The 21721-nt window shown below is 41.6% G+C and overlaps 1 protein-coding gene across 9 annotated transcripts in view; it reads left to right on the top strand.

Annotated features, from left to right (window-relative positions):
* Positions 1-21721, top strand: part of LOC135499942 (neurabin-1-like) — a 55120-nt gene that overhangs the window by 14614 nt on the left and 18785 nt on the right. For 8 of the 9 annotated variants that reach the window (XM_064791009.1, XM_064791005.1, XM_064791006.1 and 5 more), the window contains exons 4-7: positions 15520-15668; positions 16632-16765; positions 18490-18622; positions 18738-18858. In XM_064791009.1, the coding sequence (XP_064647079.1) occupies positions 15520-15668; positions 16632-16765; positions 18490-18622; positions 18738-18858 (537 nt within the window). Of the gene's footprint in view, positions 1-1718; positions 2862-15519; positions 15669-16631; positions 16766-18489; positions 18623-18737; positions 18859-21721 lie in introns of those variants that run through there. The other variant, XM_064791013.1, reaches the window with a different exon arrangement.

The raw sequence follows: 21721 nt of genomic DNA, 5'->3' as shown, positions 1-21721 counted from the left end.
ACCTCTCTAAGCAAGCAGGATACCTCTCTATTAAGGAGAACTGGTCAAAGGTGTTCTTAATCGAGATAGAGAACTATCAAAGGTGTTCTTAATCGAGATCTTCCTAGAACTGTATCTTCATCCCACAAGTGGCTTTCCATTTTGGCCGATATTCCAATGCAGCTTTAAGCTGACATAATATTAATGATTTGCCCACATCTTTCAAAACCATTGGTCATTTAAACTATGGTGGTACATCCAGGGCCCAAGCTTAATTTCATTAAAAAAAAGATCAAAATACATTCAATTCTAGTCATCATGATTTATTATGAACATGATTTCTATGCTACATTGTCACCTTGAAACAGAATTGAAGGGCTTACAGTAGTAGGTCACTGAGTGAACTTCAATTCTCGGAGACAGGATGCAGTCCTTCCTATTCTTGGACTTGGAGACGATTAAAACTTGAGTCTGAGTAAGGATGACTCATGGGCCAGGCCCTGCATACTGTCAGTGTCTGGCTGTAATGAGTGGGTAGCCTATACATGTGACAAAGATAACTTAGAAACAAGGAAAGTTCCATTGTTGTTGGCAGAACATCTTCGACACTCTGAAGATGGAGAAAGGTGCTGGATTTCGTGTCTTCACTATTGCAGCTTTTCAGATTCAATATTGTGGAAATGTAGGTTTGGAGTGGCCCGGCCACTTGCAGTTCAAGCACGTGATGATTCAATATAGGACTCTCTGTGAAGTTGTCACATATCCTTCAGAACTTCGGTGCCCTCATTTCGACTAAAGTGCCGTGCGAACAAGTAATGTTAGTCGTCATGTCCTGCGACGGAACCAGCACCACATGACGATTTTCATTCATGCATAATCTTCTTGTAAATTTGGTTTTGATATGCTGGCGGTGATTTCAAGTTGCAATAAATCTTCACACCATCTTGTTTCCCCTTGGGTTCGCTGTTGTCCGAAATGAATTTTTTTATCGCTCATAATTTTCTTGTCACTTTCGTTGTAAACTGATGGGCAGTGATTAGTTGCATTAAATCTTTCACACTCGATCTGTTCCCTGCCTCAGCGGTAGTACTATACGCGTAACGCATCATTAGATGAGCTCCATTGACCTTGGGATTTATTCAAATTGATTGAGCGTATATTGATCTATCGGGAGAGCGATTTACCGATGGCCCGATATGTCTTGCCTTATTCTGGGTTGGCAGTCCGGCATGTGGATTATGTCTTGTTTGTTTGTGTCATGGTGATATACTATGGTAGCAATGCAATTGCATAGTCGATGTTGCATCACCGCAGAACAGATCCCGTAATGGAAGTCTTGAAAATTTTCATTTTGATACATCATTCGGTTAATTGTCGGTTTTTTGACATGTAAGTCGTGTGGAGTTTGGCTGATTTCTTGTTCCATGGCAATTACTTTCAGTTCTGGCCAAATGGATTTCAGACACTTCCTTTCCATCTTTGTCCCGGGCACGAGGTTCACTGTTCTTGGCATTGTTGAGTAGCTTTTTGACCTTCAGCTTTTTTAGCAGATGTCATATTTGGCTATATTGGACCAGTCAATTTGACCTCATTCAGTGCTTTCTCGGAATGGAACGGTTTGGAGTAAATTTTGGATTTGCGTATTTTCAAGTACGAGTCAAAAGTCGTCATTGATATATTCTCCTTATAGATAAAGTGCTGAGTGTCAGTGTGTCAGACGGATGTTGCTTATTTTGATGATTTTCTGGAAATAGCTAGACCTCGAAATTGTGGCCTGTTGATGTGTCATTTGGATAAAAAGAGCGGATCCTCATTCCAGACGTCTTTCTACAAGGACACCAACCTCAAACGATTCTTGGAGGAACCCATCACTTTCTGTGAGAAACGATATCGCTACTTTTAAGTTGACATTAGATCATGGGTAACGTCCAGGATACAATCCAGTCAACTGGGTCGAGGTTGATCCCCGAAGGTGTGCGGCGATCGTTTTCTCCAGGAACCAAATCGGAGGATGAAAAAACTGAAGCGGTCCCTGTGAACTCTTTTGATCACGGTTATATTTCTGACGCAAGTATCAGTAACAGCCTCAGCACCGTCCCGGATGAGGCATCAGATGATCGTCATCCAAGCTGTTCCAGTACCCAGAGTTTTCACGAGTCGCAGAGTTTCCATGAGTCGTTGAATTGCTCGGACGGACGAGACAGACACCCATCCGTAATTGATGGAAGATTAGGGTGCCCATCGCTTCCTGCGCCACCTATAAGCGATGAAGACAAAAGTGATAATCGCAGAGTCTCGACATCACAGGTCACGGAAACTGCCTCGGATACTGATGACTGCAGTTCCACACTGACAGATTTCTATAGTGACCAAGGCAGCTCCAGTACTAAGAATGGTTTTACAGATAAGTTTCCGAGGTCGTCGTCGAATTTGTCGCATGTTTCAAGCGATTACAACGACTCATCCGAGACTGACCTGTCCAGTAACGCTGCTGATCCTAGTGATTACACCTTGACGGAGGTAACGGATGATGACACCGACGAAATATTAGATTATTTAGACTCTACAATCTGCAATTACGATTCTCATACGGATATCGAGGATGACGTTTTCCATCCAAAGCCTAAAGGACGAATAACACCTGATAATAATAGACATCTTCCTTGTGCTACAAATCTAAAAGGTTTGAATTCGCAACTCAATTCTGGTGCTTGTAATGGTCAATTGACAAATGACGGCAAATCATCAAATTCTTCGGATCTAAAGGATCACTGTGATAAGTCTGGTAATGTTACAGATACTGACCACGAGATTCTAGACCGTGCTTCTCCCTATGGGTTGACAGATAGAACTTCACATGGAGGATTAACTTCTAGCAAGTGGTAAGTGTTTATGTTACCATGGTGACATTTCTTTTAGGTCAAGGTCATATTTGCGTGGAGGTGACCCTTGCACTAATTACATTTATTACTATTCAGTTGATCATTTGTAATCTTTTTGCACAAAACTGAAGACATTACTAATGAGAAACCTTATTACTGCTAGGCAACAGTAGCCAGCGGTCCAATACAAGCCCAAGTCAAGTTCATCGACAAAATGTCCCGCATTGTATTGGACCATCACGACTAACTATTACAGCCACCTCTTGGCAAATATTCCACTCATTGTCCTTGAGACTACATGTACCGACAAGCTCTGAGCCAATAGTTCTGTCATCTGCCACCAGAGTGCTGTACTATTTCATATACTTGATGACCATCCAAGATTGAGGGAGAAAGGAAAAGACTATTAACCTTTGTACACTATTGTAACCTAGTACTACCTCACCAGTACCAGCTCTTGCCATTAGAGGCCTCTGCTGTCTTAATCCCAATTAATGAGAAGTAATTGAGGCATACGATAGGTTATGGTTCATCCGCACTAGATTGATGTAATTTGGTCCCGCAATAGCGCTGATATATTGACCAATTTCATGTCCATATGCTCTATGTATCATGGGACATTTTTGGCCTCGTCAATTATCCATCTGGTCTCCCATCCTCATGTGTGATGAAGTGCCTTGTCAGAGGCAGCACAGAATGAAAGGCCACAGTATGTCTCCACGGTCACCTGTGGCTTGAACAACATTGAAATCTCGTCAGCACTTTATCAAAATCTACCTCAGCTGTCAAAATCTTGCTTCATTTATAATCAAACCATGTTGCAATTTTTCTGATTGTCGAAGGAACATGGTACGTTTATGGATTATTTGTTCCGTGATTGTCGTATGCTGCAGTGTCGCGTGACTGCTGCCTACCTATGCATAGTATCGATATATGCGTTTCATTGATTTACACTGCTCGCATTGAGCGAGAGATGGCCGCGTGTTAAGGTACGGTGGTCACAGTTTCTCCTTTGGATACGGTATGGAATTTATTGAGGAGAGTGCGACGGATAGTTAGCGAAATAGGGAATAAGATATTTAAACGCAGGTACGACAATCATCATGTTATTGTTTGTGTTTGTACATTGTACATGTTTATTTTGCTGAAATCTTTATGGAAATAATATTGTTCGATATAAAATGTGTTGTGACATTTTCGACTGTTAGACATTGCTCAGAGCTGCCTTCCCTTACACATTTGGGGGCCAATATACACTTTGACTCAAGGAAAATTGTTTTAAAATGATGCTTAAATCATCAGAAACCCAGGAATTACACTTTCTGTTCCAGGTTTACACTTTTTCACCAAGAGTTTTACACATTGCTGGACTCACGCAGAGGATGGATCCTTTTCCTTCCCTTATCGTTTAGTCCTTATGTCGATATGAATGTCATGCGTGGTTAATAGAGTGCCGGGGCCGTATAAACCAGGAGGTAAAAAGAAACGCTGTTGGAAGAACTAGGTTGAAAGTAGACAGGTGTTTCATCCCAACCCTAATGAGAACTCTGCTGTATTGTTTAACCTAGTAAGTGCAGGTGGTTGTAACTTTATCCTTTAGCAATTCATGTAGTCCTCCTCCCCCAGTGTTTGGATAATGAGTATCATGGTTAAGTTGTTGGGAGAAAAAAATTCTGTAGATTGCGAGTCTGACGTATTAATATAGATATAAAAAGAGAATATAGATAATCCGTCCATACATAGATGACCTTATGCTCTTCATCAGGAGTGAATTGATCAAACTTTTATGCCTTCGTCTCGATTTGATCAATGATTTTAACGGTCAGAACTAACTGATTGCAAAGTACATTTAATGCAGTATGGTACATGCTTGAGTGGGCTTGTATAATTGTAGTGATAACAAGATAGTGTCATTTAACAACTTCATTTTAATACCTCGGACTGGTATTTTGGTCGTGAGCGTCATATGCTACAACGCGCTGTGATGTCATTGCGGAAGAAAGCCTTAGTGAAAATGTACCAAATAACATCTGGGAACTTCGCGTCCAAAGTATACATCAAATAACAAGCACAATTTCGCCGACTGAAATATTCCTCAAATATTCGTCTCTCAGATTTGTGACCTTACCCCTGAATGGCCCATTTTCCATCATGTTACATCCTGTCATTCCACATCATCAGATTTCGATGCAATTTCCTCAAAGTTTCTCGGGTGTCATTGTATTATTTGTTGTTTCCTTGCTGGGTCGTCTCAGATCAGCTGGTCAAGCAGAGACAGCTTCCCAATCGATAACATTTATTTTGGCTTGTTTCACCCTCATCATCGGTCGACCCCGCTGCAGGCGGCCACAAGCCTCCTGCAGCTAACCTGATCATGAGGTCTCACATCCTCGTTGTCAACGTGTGCATTAGCGTAACATGATAATCGCCATGAATCGGTGCTGGGGGACATCATGACCGTAAAAAATCCATTACTGGTCAACAATTTCTTCTGTGACGTAATGCAGTGTTCACCGGTAGTAGCATAATGGGAAATATAGTAGGACTATTGTTAGTGAATGAAATAGTGTTGTGGTATGCTTTGATTGCGGTGTAAGTTACCAAGTGGCACTGTTTTGCTCTGATTCTCCAAGAGTTGACTGAAATGCAGATCTACACACTGAAACATGCTCCCCATCCGACATACTCTCCAAGATATAAGACTTGCTCAGAATTTGATTATCCGTCACAAATGGGCCAATCAGCCATATTTTCAGCCATTCAGGGAAACAAAATGGAAATAAATTGCATCTTTATCGGGTCAGAATAGCTCCTTTGGGATCCCAGCCTGATCTGAGTCTATAAATCAGGACGAGTAATAAGTTATAGGTAAGATGATCATGGGCCATTGTCGATCCGGTTGTCACTAGTCATTTCAAGTTGAGACCAGGAAACGGTTCTGGTTGACCAATACCTGCGCTTCTTGCAAAAAATGGGTGAGTGTTAGGCGAGTCTTGCCCCCCCCCCCCTGCTTGGGTGAACCCTTTTCTCCTGATACTTTTACAGTCTAGTCAGATGACCCGGTTGTAAACCTGAGCCAAGCATAAACCACACAGCTAAAAATAGAAAGTTTACTTGGATGCCTGCTGAACCTGCTATCATTTTCCACATGAGTCAGGCTTTGTGGGCAGGCCTTATTTCTTTATTTATACTGGATGCATGCAGTAGGTGTACACATTGGGTGGTGTACCTGTGCATCTTGCTGCACTGCTCTACCATTCAGAAGTTCCGGGAACTCAAAACTGATAAAAAACAAGTTTGAAATTCATCATTACACAAAGGATTCGATTATCATTGCAATAGGATTGAAGGTTGGAGTGTACTTCAGTTTCGAACAAGTTGTGATTCTTAAGAGGAGTTTGGAATTCTTGGGCCAGATTGAGTTGATACAGCACAGGCTGAGAAGCTAGCTTGAGCGTCAAAACAATAAGCTGTTTGATAGACAAAGGTTCTTGGTTTTGCCTCTTGTAGTGCTCAGATCTGCATTTGTCTTCTCTCTTGTAAGGATTGTCTGGTAGTGTGAAGATGTCTGATTTTTGAGCCCGGTTAGGGTCAGATTTAGGCCGAAACCAAGGTGGCAGACACGTTGAGGCTTGGGGCAGCTGAAACAGCACCACCATAGAAATGTTTGGTGAGACAACCAATCATGGAGGTATAAATTTCAATTCTAAAACACCACATTGATATCACTCGGGCATAATCAGCCAAGAATTTCCTTTTGACGGATTGTATGATTGTCTCGCCAAATCCTCTGTGGTCACAACTAGTCTGATACAAAATTCATTTTAAAAAGATGAAACATTGTGACCAAGGTGTCTGAGAATAAATGGCTCTGTAACCTGGTGTGTGCAATGATCATATCTCTGGGAGTTAGTTGACAGTCTATGTTCATTGTGCGCATTTAATGACAGGATTCTGTAGATTTACGCATAGATCAAATAAGTGTCGGCTCTCAGGCATCTGCACTCGAACACAATAGGTTGTGTACATTTCCTACATGGTTCAACCATTTATAGCAGGCCAGCCGAAAATTATATACAGATTGTGTATATTTTGCCTGCATACTCTAGTCATGAAGTATTTGACCTACTTTCTGTATCAATATAGGACATATTTAGTGCTCATTAATTAGTGTAGTCTATATCCTTGTTGCATTTATAGGATTGTACCAGTATCTGTCTCCTAGTTCTTTGTGATGTAGTGGATCGACAATCATTTAAAAACGTCTGACGTAATTTGGACTTTTTGTAGCGGGTGTGAGATGTTTTTTGGGAAAAGGAGGCATCTGTGACTGATATATCAGCATTTTCGTGGATAAGTGGACAGGGAGAAGGATGCTAAATTTAATTGAAATTGGGCCAGCCAGCTCCCTTGCCCTATCAGTTCAAGCAAACTCATTTTTGGAGTGGCGACCATGTTTGCTTTGATAATAGGCAATATTTTCACGAGCTGATTCATGTAGGACAACTTAGAGTCCAACTGGAGGCAATTTGCTGAGGTTTGGGTAAAAGTGACAGTTCTACCCGAGCACTGTTTGGTCAGACAACCAATAGCAGTTACCATTCCTAAAACTTCTCAAACTAAACTTAAGGCATTATTTCGTTCAAACTTAAGTAGTTGTGATTGCAACACCAACCTTCTCCTCGAGCTTGTCTGATGTTTATTAATGTTAGGGTCTAACATTTTAGTAGACTATCGTCCCTTTAATAAAACTGTCACAAATAACAACAAACTCGGTGTATACTAAATTTATGAAAATCAATAGGAATCAGCTGGTGTCAGTTTTATTGTCTTGTAAATAATAGGCCTAGAAAACTTTAGATTTATCCTCTATTCCCTATCTTGTTTGGGTGGTATTGTCAGATGTAAGGACAAAGCTCTATCTTGTTTGGTCATGAAATCTTGTATCGGTCTGGTATTTGCTGTCGAAGATGTGTGAAACTGGAGTATCTTCAATGGAATTCATTTCAAATTGTTCCTTTCTTTATCTCTACAGAATGGATCAAATTCAATTTTGTTATGGATCATACATAGACTTCTTAGATTGTGATGTCAGAGTATTAACAGAATGACTTGGAGGTTAATTCTTTAAATGGATTAGGGATAAGATCTTCGTAAGGTTATCCTTTTTGAAGCAACTTGAGGTACACTTTGGTACATCTTTTAGACCTATTATTATAGGCTGTGTTACGAATGTGTGGGCTTTATGACCAACAATTGCGCAACACAGTTTAACTTTTTTGCTACAAGAAATTACCGGATCATACAAAGATAACAGGGATATCTTTGGGTACTTTAACATCAGGATATATCGGGACCTGTTTCAAATCGAGATTCTTATTACCCGAGTCATAAACCTGGCAGTTGAACATCTACCTTCGCATTGATATTTTTCTACCTGAGTCAACGGCTTGTAAACAAACTGCATAATGTCAGTGTTGGTTAAACCAGTTCAGGCAAGCAAGCCTCCCGTTCCTGTTCGATTCTACCAGGGGATATTTCGACGGCCGAGAATGACCAAGAAGACAGAGACGATCTACCCGAAGTCATATCGGCCGCTTTCGGTGACCAGCTTGGAGGACGTACAAATGTAATTATTATCTGATAAGTTGCATGTTTTATTTTGTAAATACCAAATGCCTTGGGGGGAGGTTAGCAATGTAGCTCCGACCCTTGGCCAAGCAAGGGTTTGGGGTTCCGACGATTTTTGATTTGGAGAAGATTCGAGCATAGTGTACACAGCCTGGCACTGGCTATATTTCAAGTTTGCGTCTGAAAGCAATGAGCCTAGGCCGAGCATGGCCTACCTCTAGTAATACTAATAACTGCTGATACTTGCAAGATTACAGAAGACTTAATAGATACTGGAGATAAACAGTGGTTTTGTGGCTGGAAAGCTGAACTTATTACCGTGATTTCTTTGCTATTATCCTCTTCCATGCCAGAGTTGCTTCGTTAACCCTCCCAGTGCCAACAAATAGAGAGGTTCACCCGTTTACAGCTGCTGGATCTGGATGAGCTCTACAGGGAGAAAGGCAGAACTGTTTCACTTCTGGGCAACTGCTGGGTCTCGCGAGTCAAAAAAAGAACTGGACTGCTGAGATAACTGTTAATCTGGGCCCCGTTGCTCACTTGGTTGGCAGTAACATTGACGTTCAGTCCTCGTGCTACTATTGTAAAGAAATTACTCCAGCGGAGGTAATGTTCTGTTTAGCTTACGCTGGTGTTGAGCAACTGGGCGTTATTTTTTATCCTGCTCTTATTTTGCACAGAACACGTGCCAGTTTCCATCCGAAATCATTCTTTTTGTTTATATCGTTTTCCCTTGTTTCTACAACACTGATTCATGTCTGGTGAAACATGAACTTTTCTCCTTCGTTCTGGTATAGATGCCGCCCGACAGGAAAAAACCATGTAAACAAGATTTTTTGGCAAAAGTGAAATGCGATGTGCATTGAAGTCAGGTTTATACCTGAGTTCGTCAGACTTCTTGGAAGGTTCGCACATGTTTCTTGATATTTTCTGGTTCTATGTTCTATTACATATTCTGTGTGCCAGGTTTTGGTGTTGTTGGTTGTTGCTGTTGTTGGCAAGGTAGCAAAGAGACTACCCTAATGTTGGATTCGAACCAAGGACCTCTTGCTTCCTACATGTAGCTAAGAGTCCCATCCTCTTTTCCACAGCAGCTTCTCCTCGTGAAAACTGGAGGCAAATTCAATGTCGGTACCTTGTGTCGAGATGCTGCCAACTAGAAGCACCCACCATGATATCTGCTGTAATGTCTCACACTTCGGCCGCTTCTATGTCAAAACAATTGCGGCTATAAATCCTCTGAGCAAGGAGATAGAGATACATTGAAATGCTTCTTCAAGCATTCAGCCAGAAAGATTGGGAAAAAAACGGCCATACCTTTGAATTGAAGACTGCCACTCCGTGATAAAACCTGTTGATGCATAGAAAAAAAGCGTGATATGAAGAACTTGTAATCCCCCTGATAAAATGTTCATCAGAAAAATGGAAAGGTTACAGAATCTGTTGATGGATTCTTGTGTCTTTTCTGAGATGTGGTCTTTTGTTACGACCTGGGTCTACCCTGGAGATGACGGAAAACGGATGCCTTTTAAGACTGCAAAACATGTCAGCTGGTTTTGTGCTAATGAAAGTGGATGTTATTCTCCTCTGACCTATCTGAGGAAATGTTGTACCCTGGAGTCTGCATGAGATTTTTAAAAGGGTGCTCATGTAGCTGTAGCTAATGTCTTTTTGTTGATTTGCTGGCAAATGTGGCCAGGTTAAAATGTGTGCGATGGAAAATGTGGACAGATTAAGACAGTTTTTGGTGAAGTTGACAGCAAGCAAAGGTTGGATTTAACTAATTAGTACTCTCTTTAATCATTTCTGGTAGGAAGGTTTGGTGGTCTGGCGCTTCATGACTACTTGCATTTTAAGTCTCTCTCATATCCTCTGGAGTATCGGGAGATAAAATTGTCAAAAGACTGGCATTATAAAGCTGTTCTGTCAGGTCATTTTGTTCGTGTTTCGGGAAATATGGCATCATTTCGTTGGTGTTTCGGGAAATATGTCATCAATTTGTTGGTGTTTCAGGAAATTTGACATCATTTTGTTGGTTTTTCGGGAAATATGGCATCATCTTGTTGATGTTTAGGGAAATGTTGCAGGATTTAGCTGTGCATGAATGAGTCTGGTGCTGGTTAGATTGTGTTGTGCCGTGATTTCGTATTCTTGGAGATTCAGTCTATCCGGCCTTGCCCTTGTTTTGGCCTGAGAAGCATATTGATACTGTGATCCATTGAGATGAAGCTCCAGACAGCTCAGCATCATTTAGACGTGGGAATGCCGCGTTTATAAAATCTATCACGTCGATGATCAGCGATCCATAAAAACCAATAAATATATGAGCCACTCCTCAGAGGGAAATGTCAGTCTTGTAAAGGATTCACTCTCTGAGGGCTGAAGGCACATAGAGCTGGGCCATACCATATTCAGGGAGAAGCAGAGAAGATTTTTATCATGCAGATTTGGTTTTCTGCCCCCATGTCTTTTATAAGAACAGCCCTGCGACATGGGCAGGGCTCTCTAAACCAATACAGATTTGGTTTTCCCCAGCCCTGCAACTTTGGGAGGGTTCTCTACAGCCAGCGTTTTGACTGACTGGCTAAGCCACCCTCCACCGATCTATGTGGCCAACCTCAGACTCCACAAGTACCAGCTAGAACTTACTGTAGGCTTCTGTACAGTTCCACTATTCCTCTGTACATTCAAATACACGCAGGCTTACCAGTTCCAGGTGACCAAGAGGCCTACTCTGATTTTCTTTTCTTTGGTAATCCAAATCTTTGGTATCACTTCCACCAGCCTTTCATTTATAAACCGCTCCAACATTTTCCCATCCTAGCTGTATGTTTCTGTGTTAACTACGATTTTTTTTTCGTCTATGGATTCTGCTTCCCTGTAATCATCATGATGGAAATAAATCTAGTCACTTGTCAAAAGAATTGTCAATAAATAACAAGATTAATTGTTTCAAAAATTCTTGAAAGGTCCATATTTCAAGTGCAATTCTCTTCAAGATGCTGCATGTGACATCTTGTCTGTATACCCAGCAAATATGCCCCCTTGGAAAGTGACGGTGTAAATATAATTTGCAACCTGATCATGAAACTCGGCCATTTCAAGTTGCAAATTGAGCCCATGACTGATCCTGGATGTGCGATGCTCTGATGCAATTCAATTTCAGTCAATTTGGTAGAAATTGAGATTTTCTTCTTCACACTGGTTCTATTTACAAAGCAAATGAGAAATGATTGTGGTTTTATTTCAGGTGCTCTTACTGGTGACTTTCACATGTCCTTGTTGGAACATCACAGCCTTGCATCCCCTCGAAGAGGCATTAACCCACAATCGAATCTAGGCTAACGATATAAACGTCAAGTTGGTGTGTCTAGCGTCCACACTAGTGTTGCAATCAGATCTATATGTAAATATATGCTAGCCTTAAGTATTTACCCGATGAATCAATGTATATACATTGTCAATAGACGTTGGGCAAATCTACATGTATTGCGTTGATTAGGACAGCGAATGACTTTATTAAAGGTTACCGCCTCATTTTAGATGCAAGTTTGTCGAAAATGGAAAGAGGTCATCGGACATCTCCAAAGTCGATGTGTAAGTAATGGATAAGACTTTGTCTTTCGATCTGCAGATACTACACACTTTGTAGTAATAGATCAGAAACACATTTTTTTTAAATAAAAAGAGGAACTTTAGTGCTTGAATTTCGCTTTTTTAGACTGGTTTTTCAGCCAACACATATAAACCCTTGGAAGCTTTAGGGGTTTTGATATAACTGAAAAACCTCGAAGGGGTGAAGAACTTCTTTCAGTCGCTACCTAGAGCTTATAAGAGTACTTGCCCTTTAGGAATCTAATATCTCAAATCACCGGCCGAGTCGTAATAATTCTTCAATCACCCAGCTACTCTATTCCTCCATCACAAATATTATATTCCAGTCATTTTGCGATTGCGTTATTTCATTATCGTAATGGATTTGCTCATTTTCCGATTGAGACGTTTGCGTAGCTTCATTGGCTGCCGATGGACAAATTATTATTCTAGATTACCCATGGTGGTGTCAGTAATGGAGGCAACTTGCCGTAAAGTCCTTTTTCGTTACCTGACCCCAGCCCAGTAGGTGGTTGGTTAGTACATTGGTTCCAGTTTATTGGTTGAAATTTGCTGTCAGATGGCGCTGGAGGACGGTATAAATCTGAATCTGAATATCGAGCTAGAGAGTTGAAAAAAGGACCTGATCACATTGCGGACTGCGGTGCTGATTCTTTAGATAAATGCACCAACCTTGATATGACTTCTTCTACAAATAAATGGCGGTTGTTTTGTTGACGTAACGCTGGTTGTCATGACGCTGAGGTGTTTACGGTTTCTTTTTAGAATGATTGGAGAGATGATTTGGAGAGGTGCTCCCGGGGTTGGGAGGCAGCAGGTGGTGATCGAGCTAATTGAATAGTTGATGAAGGGCTTGCCACTTTTCCTCTTCTTCTGTTGTGTTCCTCAATCGAGATTGTGTGTCTTCAGTGTGATTGAGTTCACCCCTCAGATGATTCAAAATAACTCATTGAAATGTATTTAGGGGTCTCGGTACCACACTAGATAGTGAGGTAATGGAATTCCTTTAAGTTTCAGGTCACTATGTTTGAAATGTTCTAAGGATTGACTTCTGTCGCTGCAACTACAGCAGTTACAACTTCCAGCTTGACTGCTTCCATTACATGGCTAGTGTTCTCCTCCTAACCAAGGCTTCAGTGGCACGAGCAAGAAAACACAGCAATATTTGCTCTTAACCTCAGGATTTGGCATCAAAGAACAGAACTTGTACGACGTGCTTTTGATAACATCCGCACTTTCTTAATAGTGTGCCAGTTTCTTATTCCCTAATTAAGCAACCACCTTTGATGGAAATATCCTTTGTGGGATGAGAGAGGGAAATGAAAAAAATGCTTTGATGTATATTTCATGTTAAAGAACATTCTCCACGAAGATAACCAACCTGGCCCCAGGTGTTGTAAGCATAGGATACTGAGGCGGGGAGGTAAGACAACGAACGAAGTGATTTACAGCCATGAAGTGATGCATCTTCCTCGTTTAGAAGAAGCTGCGTGTCACCAACAGAAGATCCTGATTGCAAACTCATGTCAGCTGCAAATGCTCTTCAGATTTTTTTCCCCGGCATAATCCTGAGGCATCGGTACTTAAGATTCTCTGCTTCAAGTTATAAATAGAGAATGGTGTGGAAGCTTTTTAAGCCTACCATACCTCAGGCAGTGGAGACGAAAATGTCACCTGAGTCGGGGCCAGTGATCAGATCAAACCCTGTAGAAGTTTTGGGTTGGCTAAATGATCAGGACATGTTGCTTTTGGTGGACTCCTCTCTCTGACTGATGGAGGAGTCACTTGGCCACTTAGCCCTCTTGACGCCCAACCGTTGTTGTACGAGAAAAGCCCAGCTCGTCCCTCCTTTGAGGAAGAATCTTACTCCCTGGAGAATAACTTCTCCAGTGCCGAGTGAACACTGATTAAGAAGCTAAGAAGTAGAATTGAAATTCACCGTGACAAATTTCTATACATATTGCATGTATTATGAATCAGAAAATGAATACCAGAATTGACATTTAGCTGTCACAACTCTCTCTAATCCATATGGCAACAAAAGACTCGCCCAAACCATTGCGAGATTTCCCAGACATGCATGGCAACATCGGATGGAACAAACGAGGAAATCGACATATCTCGTCATATCTGTCAGAAAAATGACAGATCTGAACGCAACCAATAATACACAATTGTGTTTTTAATCGTCCGGCGCACGTATTGGACAACGGATCGATTAAATCCTCATACTATACAAGAGATGATGAGATCGCATTGGTTTGTTCCAAGGTCGTAATATGCTGTGAAGCAGTTCTGTGGCTGGGCTGTATTGAGTTTGGAGTTCATGCAAATAGTAAGAGGTTCAATGAGATTTGTAATGTGGTCAATAAGTTATTTGGAGTCGGTGGTTATGTTGCTGAATAAGTGCTTCTTCTTCTCATTCCCGCCTCAGACAGTCAGTGCTGTTGATCAGGTGTACTCAGAATAGGTGGTGATCATTTTATGCAGGATCTGCTGTGGAAGGATAGTAGTAACCATTACGTCAGCCAGCTTTCTGGTTGATGGTAATAAAATCCGTATCCAATAATTGGCTTCCTACCACAGCAGCAACACACAATTTTGTGAAGAAAAGAACAAATGCTGAAGAAAGTTGATCCATTGCAGTTTTAAGCCATTTTCAGTAACGTATTTAAGTATTATCTTCGTGTGACTTCATCAATTCTCAATGTTATCAAGAGCAGTTGCTACAGATGCGCTGTGAGCCATTACTATTGGCGCTGGAAGGTCATGCGACCATTGCCTGTAGCTGCCTGATCCCAGCTAAACGGTCTTGACAAGGGTTTATCCCCGCAGTGTCGTCCGCATCGCGACGGGATCATCGACAGCTAATATCCACTCGTAAATCATCGTTATCCGCCAATAAAAATCAGTCGTAGGAGAATGAAAGATGGCGCACAGGGGGGTCCGGAATGAATGTGTTGCAATGTTCATCATTCTCGAATGCATGGATAGTTTGCGTAAATGTTCCTCCTTACAAGGAAATTGATGATTTGTTTTGCTTGAAAATGCTTCAGTTTGAACATTGCTTCGCTTGATTATTTTATTTGTTGTTTTCTCTTTTAAGTGAGAATTTGAGGCTTTGGCAAAACCTTCCTTCTTAAGTTACAAAGTATAGGGGTGTTCCACCCAGCTCTCCCTCTTCCATATAACACCAATTGCTTCGTTTACTCAATATTTTGTCATCTGTTCTCCTCTTTAGGACTCAAGCCACTTCCTTTCTCCCGAGATGGCAAGTTCCCAAAATCAAACCCCCCAGTGTCCTGAACATCATGTGTGTCTGCATGTGAACTTGACAACAGCGCCCCTAGTGGATGATGATAACACCATTCGACGACTTTATTCAATATTTTGTCGTCTTTTCTCGTTGTAGTGATGAGCCATCTGAGAATGAGGAGGCCGAACCTGAACCGGAACCCCAGCAGAAGTCCAAAGGTGTCGAATTATTGAGCGTGCGCGAAGATGGCGACGGGCATGAAGAGCCAGATCAAGGATTTCATTTGGATACGCACGAAATGGAAGGTATGTGGCCACCCCTTATGGGCATCGTACAAAATCAGATGCATATTGGCACTTTGAAGTAAATGGCCATTGACAAGATCAGTAGGTTAGAGAGTCGCCAAGTTTCAGCCCTGGTAGTCTGTTCCAAGCTGACAGATATGAGGTGCATATTTGCCAGATGGGCTAGCTGCAAGTGCTGACAAAGAGATTCCACATGTATCAACCAGACAAGCAAAAACCTCAGTGCTGTTGAGGCACATAGACTTCTTGGCTTTTATGGCCGTAGAACTATTGAGAGGAAACTCAGTTCAGTTGGTTCACCCGGTCATTTGGCCGATCTTATGGTCCTCGGTGGCTGACAGGTTCTACTGTACTATATGAACCCACCGTGAAGACCATTGCATAAAGGCCATAGCAACTTGTTAATGTAACCTAGTCCTGCCCACTCAGACTTATCATCCTTCAGGTCAGTTCTTGCAGCAATCCATCTTCAAACAGACAAATTCTGTGCGTCATATCATCTCTCTTCTGCCGGTGGCCGTCAGCAGTTTTTTCCGTCTGATCGAATTATTTATTGATATGGCCAGTTGTCAACAATAATTTGGTTATATTTTCCTGTAGTGTTTACGGCGTAACCACGGTGATGGGGTGACCAACTCCTGGGTCTGGAGTAATGATTTATATTAGTGTCTGCAGTTAGGAATGTTTGGCGAGGTAGTGCGCCTTGGTTGGTATCGGTGATTACGCTGGGTCGTTAGATGAATGTGCTTCCCAGTGTTGCAGTATGATGGGCTGAGCGTGGCCAGCCCTAAAGTTATGGTATTAGAGCTGAGGGTAGGCTGCCTGTGAATTCCATGGTTGTTAATTTGATGATTTTTGGTTGCGCCACCTTTGAAGGAGGACATTTTGATAGAGTGGGGTGCAAGCAAATTGTAGTCAGTCAGTAATGTCATATCTGGTCATTGTTCACTTTCTTCCCTTCAGTTGAGGATGGCGTCCATATTTTAGAGGACGGAAACTTTTGGTATGATGTTGGCGGGATCCCGGTAGATGACCACGAGTACTTGCCGTCAGCGAAAAAACCATCGAGAGTAAAATTTAGCGCACAACCAATCAGGGTAGGTAAAGACTTGGCCAAGGATCAAGGTGTGTCTCAAAATGTACACAAGCATTAACTCCTGCAAGTGCAATCATTAACCCCTGCGAGTGCAAGCATTAACCCCTGCAAGTGCAAGCTTGAACTCCTGCAAGTGCAAGCTTGAACTCCTGCAAGTGCAAGCATTAACTCCTGCAAGTGCAAGTATTAACTCCTGCAAATGCAAGCATAAATCGCTGTAAGTGCAAGCTTGAACTCCTGCAAGTGCAAGCGTACACTCCTGCAAGTGCAAAGCAAAACCTGCAAAAGAAGGAGAATTATACTGACTGCTCCCTTGAACCTCAATCTGCAATTTGGCATCTATACGCGAGAACTCAAAATGGATTGGGGACTAATCTTGTCGGGCATGAGCATGTTCAATGATGCAGAAGTCAAAATGGCCTAGAAATAGGCATGGTGTTTCCTTCCTATTCCTAATGTGATTTTAAGTAATCTAAACGACAATGCCTTAAAATTTATTGAAAGAAAAACGAAGATTGTACATTTTTGCTGATGTGCACCGAAAGCGTATTTAAATGGAAATCTGAACAAATAAGATAAGATGCTTTTTCGAACAGCATTACAAAACTGCTGTTTCGTTTGATCAAACCCGTAAATAATTCTGACGTATCTTGGCATTAGCACTCCGAAGAGATGTGGAGAATTATCACATTATTTAGATCTGATGGGGAGCTGTTATTTATTCTGATGGGGGGCCATTTATTTATTTTATGGGAGTATTAATTCCTCGACATTCAGTGAGACAATGCTGCGGGGCTAAGTTTGTTAAAGTCTGCTGGGCTGTTGCCTGAGCTGCCAAACAATTCTTCAGGGCCTGAGCTTATCTCACTGATTAAGTGAATGGGAGTATCACTCCCCTGGACAAGATGACATAGTCCAGGTCAACTTCTGAGAGAAACCTGCAAGCCATTTATACACCTGGATGAAGAGAAGCAAATCCGGTGAAGTGTCTTGCTGAAGGAAACAAATATGAAGTGATGGTGATCCATCCGAGAGTGGAACAACATGTTAACCAGATTATGAGACCACTGCTATAACCACTGTGCCACTGATCTCCCTGTTATCCCACAGGGTGCTGTGTTAAATTTGATTATAAATCCTTGTTTTTGTTGGTGAATGTCTCGTCTAAAAGATTTATCCCGTTGAACGCCCTGAATGTCACTAGATAGGCCATGTTGTTAATTGGTTTTGGCAGATTTGTGGAAAATGCTGCTATTTGCAAAAATTTGATTACTGTTTTGTAAAAAAGATGCTGATGCATGCATTGTTGGTACATGTAGGTTTCGGAAAGAAAATTTAAAAACATTGCTTTAGTTCATTTGGTGCAGATTAGTGCCAGTGATTTGATTAAATTTTTTTAGTGCTACATCCCGTCGCTTGCATTTCTTTACTGCTTGGTAGATTTAGATAAAGAACCTGAACATCGAGATAAGAACTGGCAGCATGACAAAGAGAGGACTACAGATTTTGCTGGTACCCATGTCTACACCTGGGTGCCGAGAGGCAAGTGAGACAAAGAGACTTGCCTACAGTTAAACGCTGACAGTGGGGATCGAACCAGGGATCTATTGACCGCCAATCGAGAGTCCGAGCCACTACACCACAACGGCTCGTTGTTGGAGTGAGGAGGGCCTGTGTGTCAACCAGTGTCACTACTCTTCTGATAAACGCTGTTTTGCTTTCCAGGTATTTAGCACATTTTCTGTCAACGAGTACGACCGTAGAAATGAGGACGTTGACCCCGTCGCTGCATCTGCGGAATATGAACTTGAGAAGCGTGTTGAGCGCATGGACGTTTTCCCCGTCGATTTACTTAAAGGTACGTAAATTTGGGTAGTTCGTTTCCTCCCTTTGACGAAACAAGTCCTAAATTGAAAGGTTATGTCTTGACTAGTTTTGTAACTCCTCATTTCTTTATACACAATTTGCTTCAGGTCCAGAAGGATTAGGATTAAGTATCATCGGTATGGGGGTCGGAGCAGACGCCGGTCTAGAGAAGCTAGGCATATTCGTCAAGACGTTGACCGAAGGTGGAGCTGCTCAGAGGGATGACAGGTAAACTAATTTTCTCAAAACATAAGATATTCTGGAGTACTCTTACATTCTGGTTTGAAGGTGTCAGGCTCTCAGCCCAAAGGTTGAGGTTTCTGAACAAAGGCTATGAGCTTGATTGTCCTACATTGGTCATGTGAGCACCCAAGCCAAAGCTTCAATTTGGAGCCAAATCTAGTGTCCTTTATAGAGAGGGTTTCCAAGTTAGAGAGGTGTCCACTACGGGAGGTTCCACTGTATGTTGATAATAGCTTGAATCACCATGTTTGGCACGCTCCCTCGCGTAATGCACGGCTTGTTTTAGTGCTGTGCGGAAACCTTTAAGATTTCTACTACGGAAGTTGCCAGTTCCCTCAGACAGATGCCTTTCTTTCAATTGCCACTAATGATGAAAGATGAAAAAGTTGAACTGATCATGTCCTGACAGGATAGTCACATCCTGCTTCCGAGCGGAATTGCAGTATTCTGCCTTTGAAGGTTTTTTGATGAATTGGAGATTCTGTCATCACTGTATTGAGAAGCTTTCGTGCTCATTCTAGTAGCAGATAAAGAGATTGTCTAAATGACAGCAATATGCGCTACACATAAGCTGTCAATATTTGAGCGATTTTTGTCGTAAATCATGAAACTAATTATTTTGGTTCTCAAAACTTTCAGTGATAAAAAAAGCAGAAATATTTGTCTTCAAACGTAAACAACGAAATAATTACTTCAGAATTTCAATGATAGAACCATTCTTTGGCTGATAGCGTTTCAACATGAATGCACTGAATAACATTGTGACATTAAAGCGGAGATCCAATTCCATTGTGATAAGGATTTGAGGGACAGAAATAGAAACGGAGTATCGTCTTCATATTCGACATCAGGTGTACGGTTGCTCTGACACTGTGACTACAGTGAAACCCTTGGGGTGAAGTTGCATTTTCAGGTAACATTTGGTGCGAAAGGGAAGAAAACATTTGATCATCTCGGCTTTGAATCGATAAACTTTCAGCGAATTACTTCTGGCTTTGAAAACAAAGAATATGTAGCGACTTAAGGCTCCTCAACTGAAGTATGGATAATGATAAGAGGATGAACCCCCTCAGTTGTAGTATATGACACCGGTATCATTGCCATCACTTGGCTTTCAACAGTGTTCAATGCTAACCTCTACATCCACTGACGAGTACATTGATTATGCCGATTGGTCGGTGTGTTGGTAAGGGTTAAAACGACTCGCATAACAAAATCACCGACTTTTCTATTGGAATTCATATTAGATTTCTCCCAAGGAATGCGATGCAACAGAGTAGTGCCAAATGAGATTATCTTTGTCTTCGCTAGGCAGATTGAGGTTTCGTAATGACGTACAGATTCCAATCTGATTTATTTCATTTTTCTCGGATTTGCTGACAGTTCTAAAATGTTCTACTGTTGTTAAGTGCTACCTCATCAGTTGATGCACAATTTTGAGACCCTTTCTTTTATGTTGCCGTCTGTAGTACTGTGTTTAGCCAACCAGGTGGCAGTATGATCTCCAATATTGCAACTATGATTCAAAAGATGGTAGCACTGACTAAAACGATTGAGCTAGCATATTAGGATTGCGCCTGGAAATTGTATACAGCACTCTACCTCTCTTGTATGCTTTCATTCAGACCAACTTCATTTGAACTTAGATCAGAAACTTCTAGATCTGTTGTGGTAACTAACCATGGTTGCCAAGCAACCAGGTACTCCCAAGCTTCTTCCAGCAAGTTACTATGCTTGAAATACCTTCACCGGTGTTGGTAATGTTGCAGTAGATTCTGGTAACTTAGAATGGAACAAAAAGTTGGACCATCTGGTTCTGCGCATCTGGTTTAGTTGTGATTTGTGTTTGCCTAAAATCACCTGGTTACATGGGTTTCCTTCTTGTGTTTAATGATGTTATAGTCAGGGACAGAGGTAGCATGATCCAAGACATCCACCTCATGATCAATGGAGTGTGAGTTTCACCCAAAAGTCTTACTCAAAAACTCAAACAGGCTCACCATCGGGTCTCATACCTATATGCGTAGTATTTGTATGAAAACCACCTAGGGCACTCCTTTTCCCCATTAGACATCATTTGCCCAGATTGTAGAAAGTCATATAAATGGGCATATTGGAATAGGACCCAAAAGAGGATGGATCCAATTGAATCGGAGTGTGGTTTTTGGCAGACCCTGCGCTTGGACCTTTAAGAAAAGGCCTGTTGTTTTCCTGATGCTTGAGCCAAAGGGAATGGGTTAAAGGTGCTCTAATCTCCAGTTTACCAACAAACAAACCGGTACGATCTTCCTAATTGCATAAACAAATCCAAGGCTGTACATATCTCAGCGGGAGGGTTGCTCCTCGGAACGAACACCTTTCTTGAAGTTAGTAATCTTAAGAAATTTAAGATAAGTATCGTCATGATATGATTAGAGGCAAGGCTTGGGCGAATCATCTTTCCACCTTACTACCGCTTGAAAATGCCAGCACCAGCGGGTAGCATTGTGGAAGGCGAGCGTACTTTCTGTGCTGGAAGTACCGATAAAAATTCTTTGGCATCTGAGCGGCACCGATGAGGTGTAAACTCTATAGAAGTATACTGAAAGTTTAGGGCACTGCCGGAACTACCAGTGGCGTTAGTTTAGGTTAGGAATCGAAAAATTTAACTAAACTTTGTGGAGACTTTGGCTGTCAGTCTTTCTTGATTGATTTGGAGTACCATGCCCGTCATTTGTTAGGATTATGGTCAGAACGTCTGATCGATTTGGAAAACAAACCAATTTTTGTGGATAGAGTGCGGAACTTTTCTGAGATACGTTGGTAAGTTTGTGCAGTTTTGCATGTTTTTTCGGTTGCAGTGCCTATA

The sequence above is a fragment of the Lineus longissimus genome, chromosome 15 (genome assembly GCF_910592395.1).
Source record: "Lineus longissimus chromosome 15, tnLinLong1.2, whole genome shotgun sequence".
Taxonomy (NCBI): Eukaryota; Metazoa; Nemertea; class Pilidiophora; order Heteronemertea; family Lineidae; genus Lineus; species Lineus longissimus.
The sequence above is the reverse complement of the archived record's forward strand: the minus strand, read 5'-3'. Positions and strand labels throughout refer to the sequence as shown.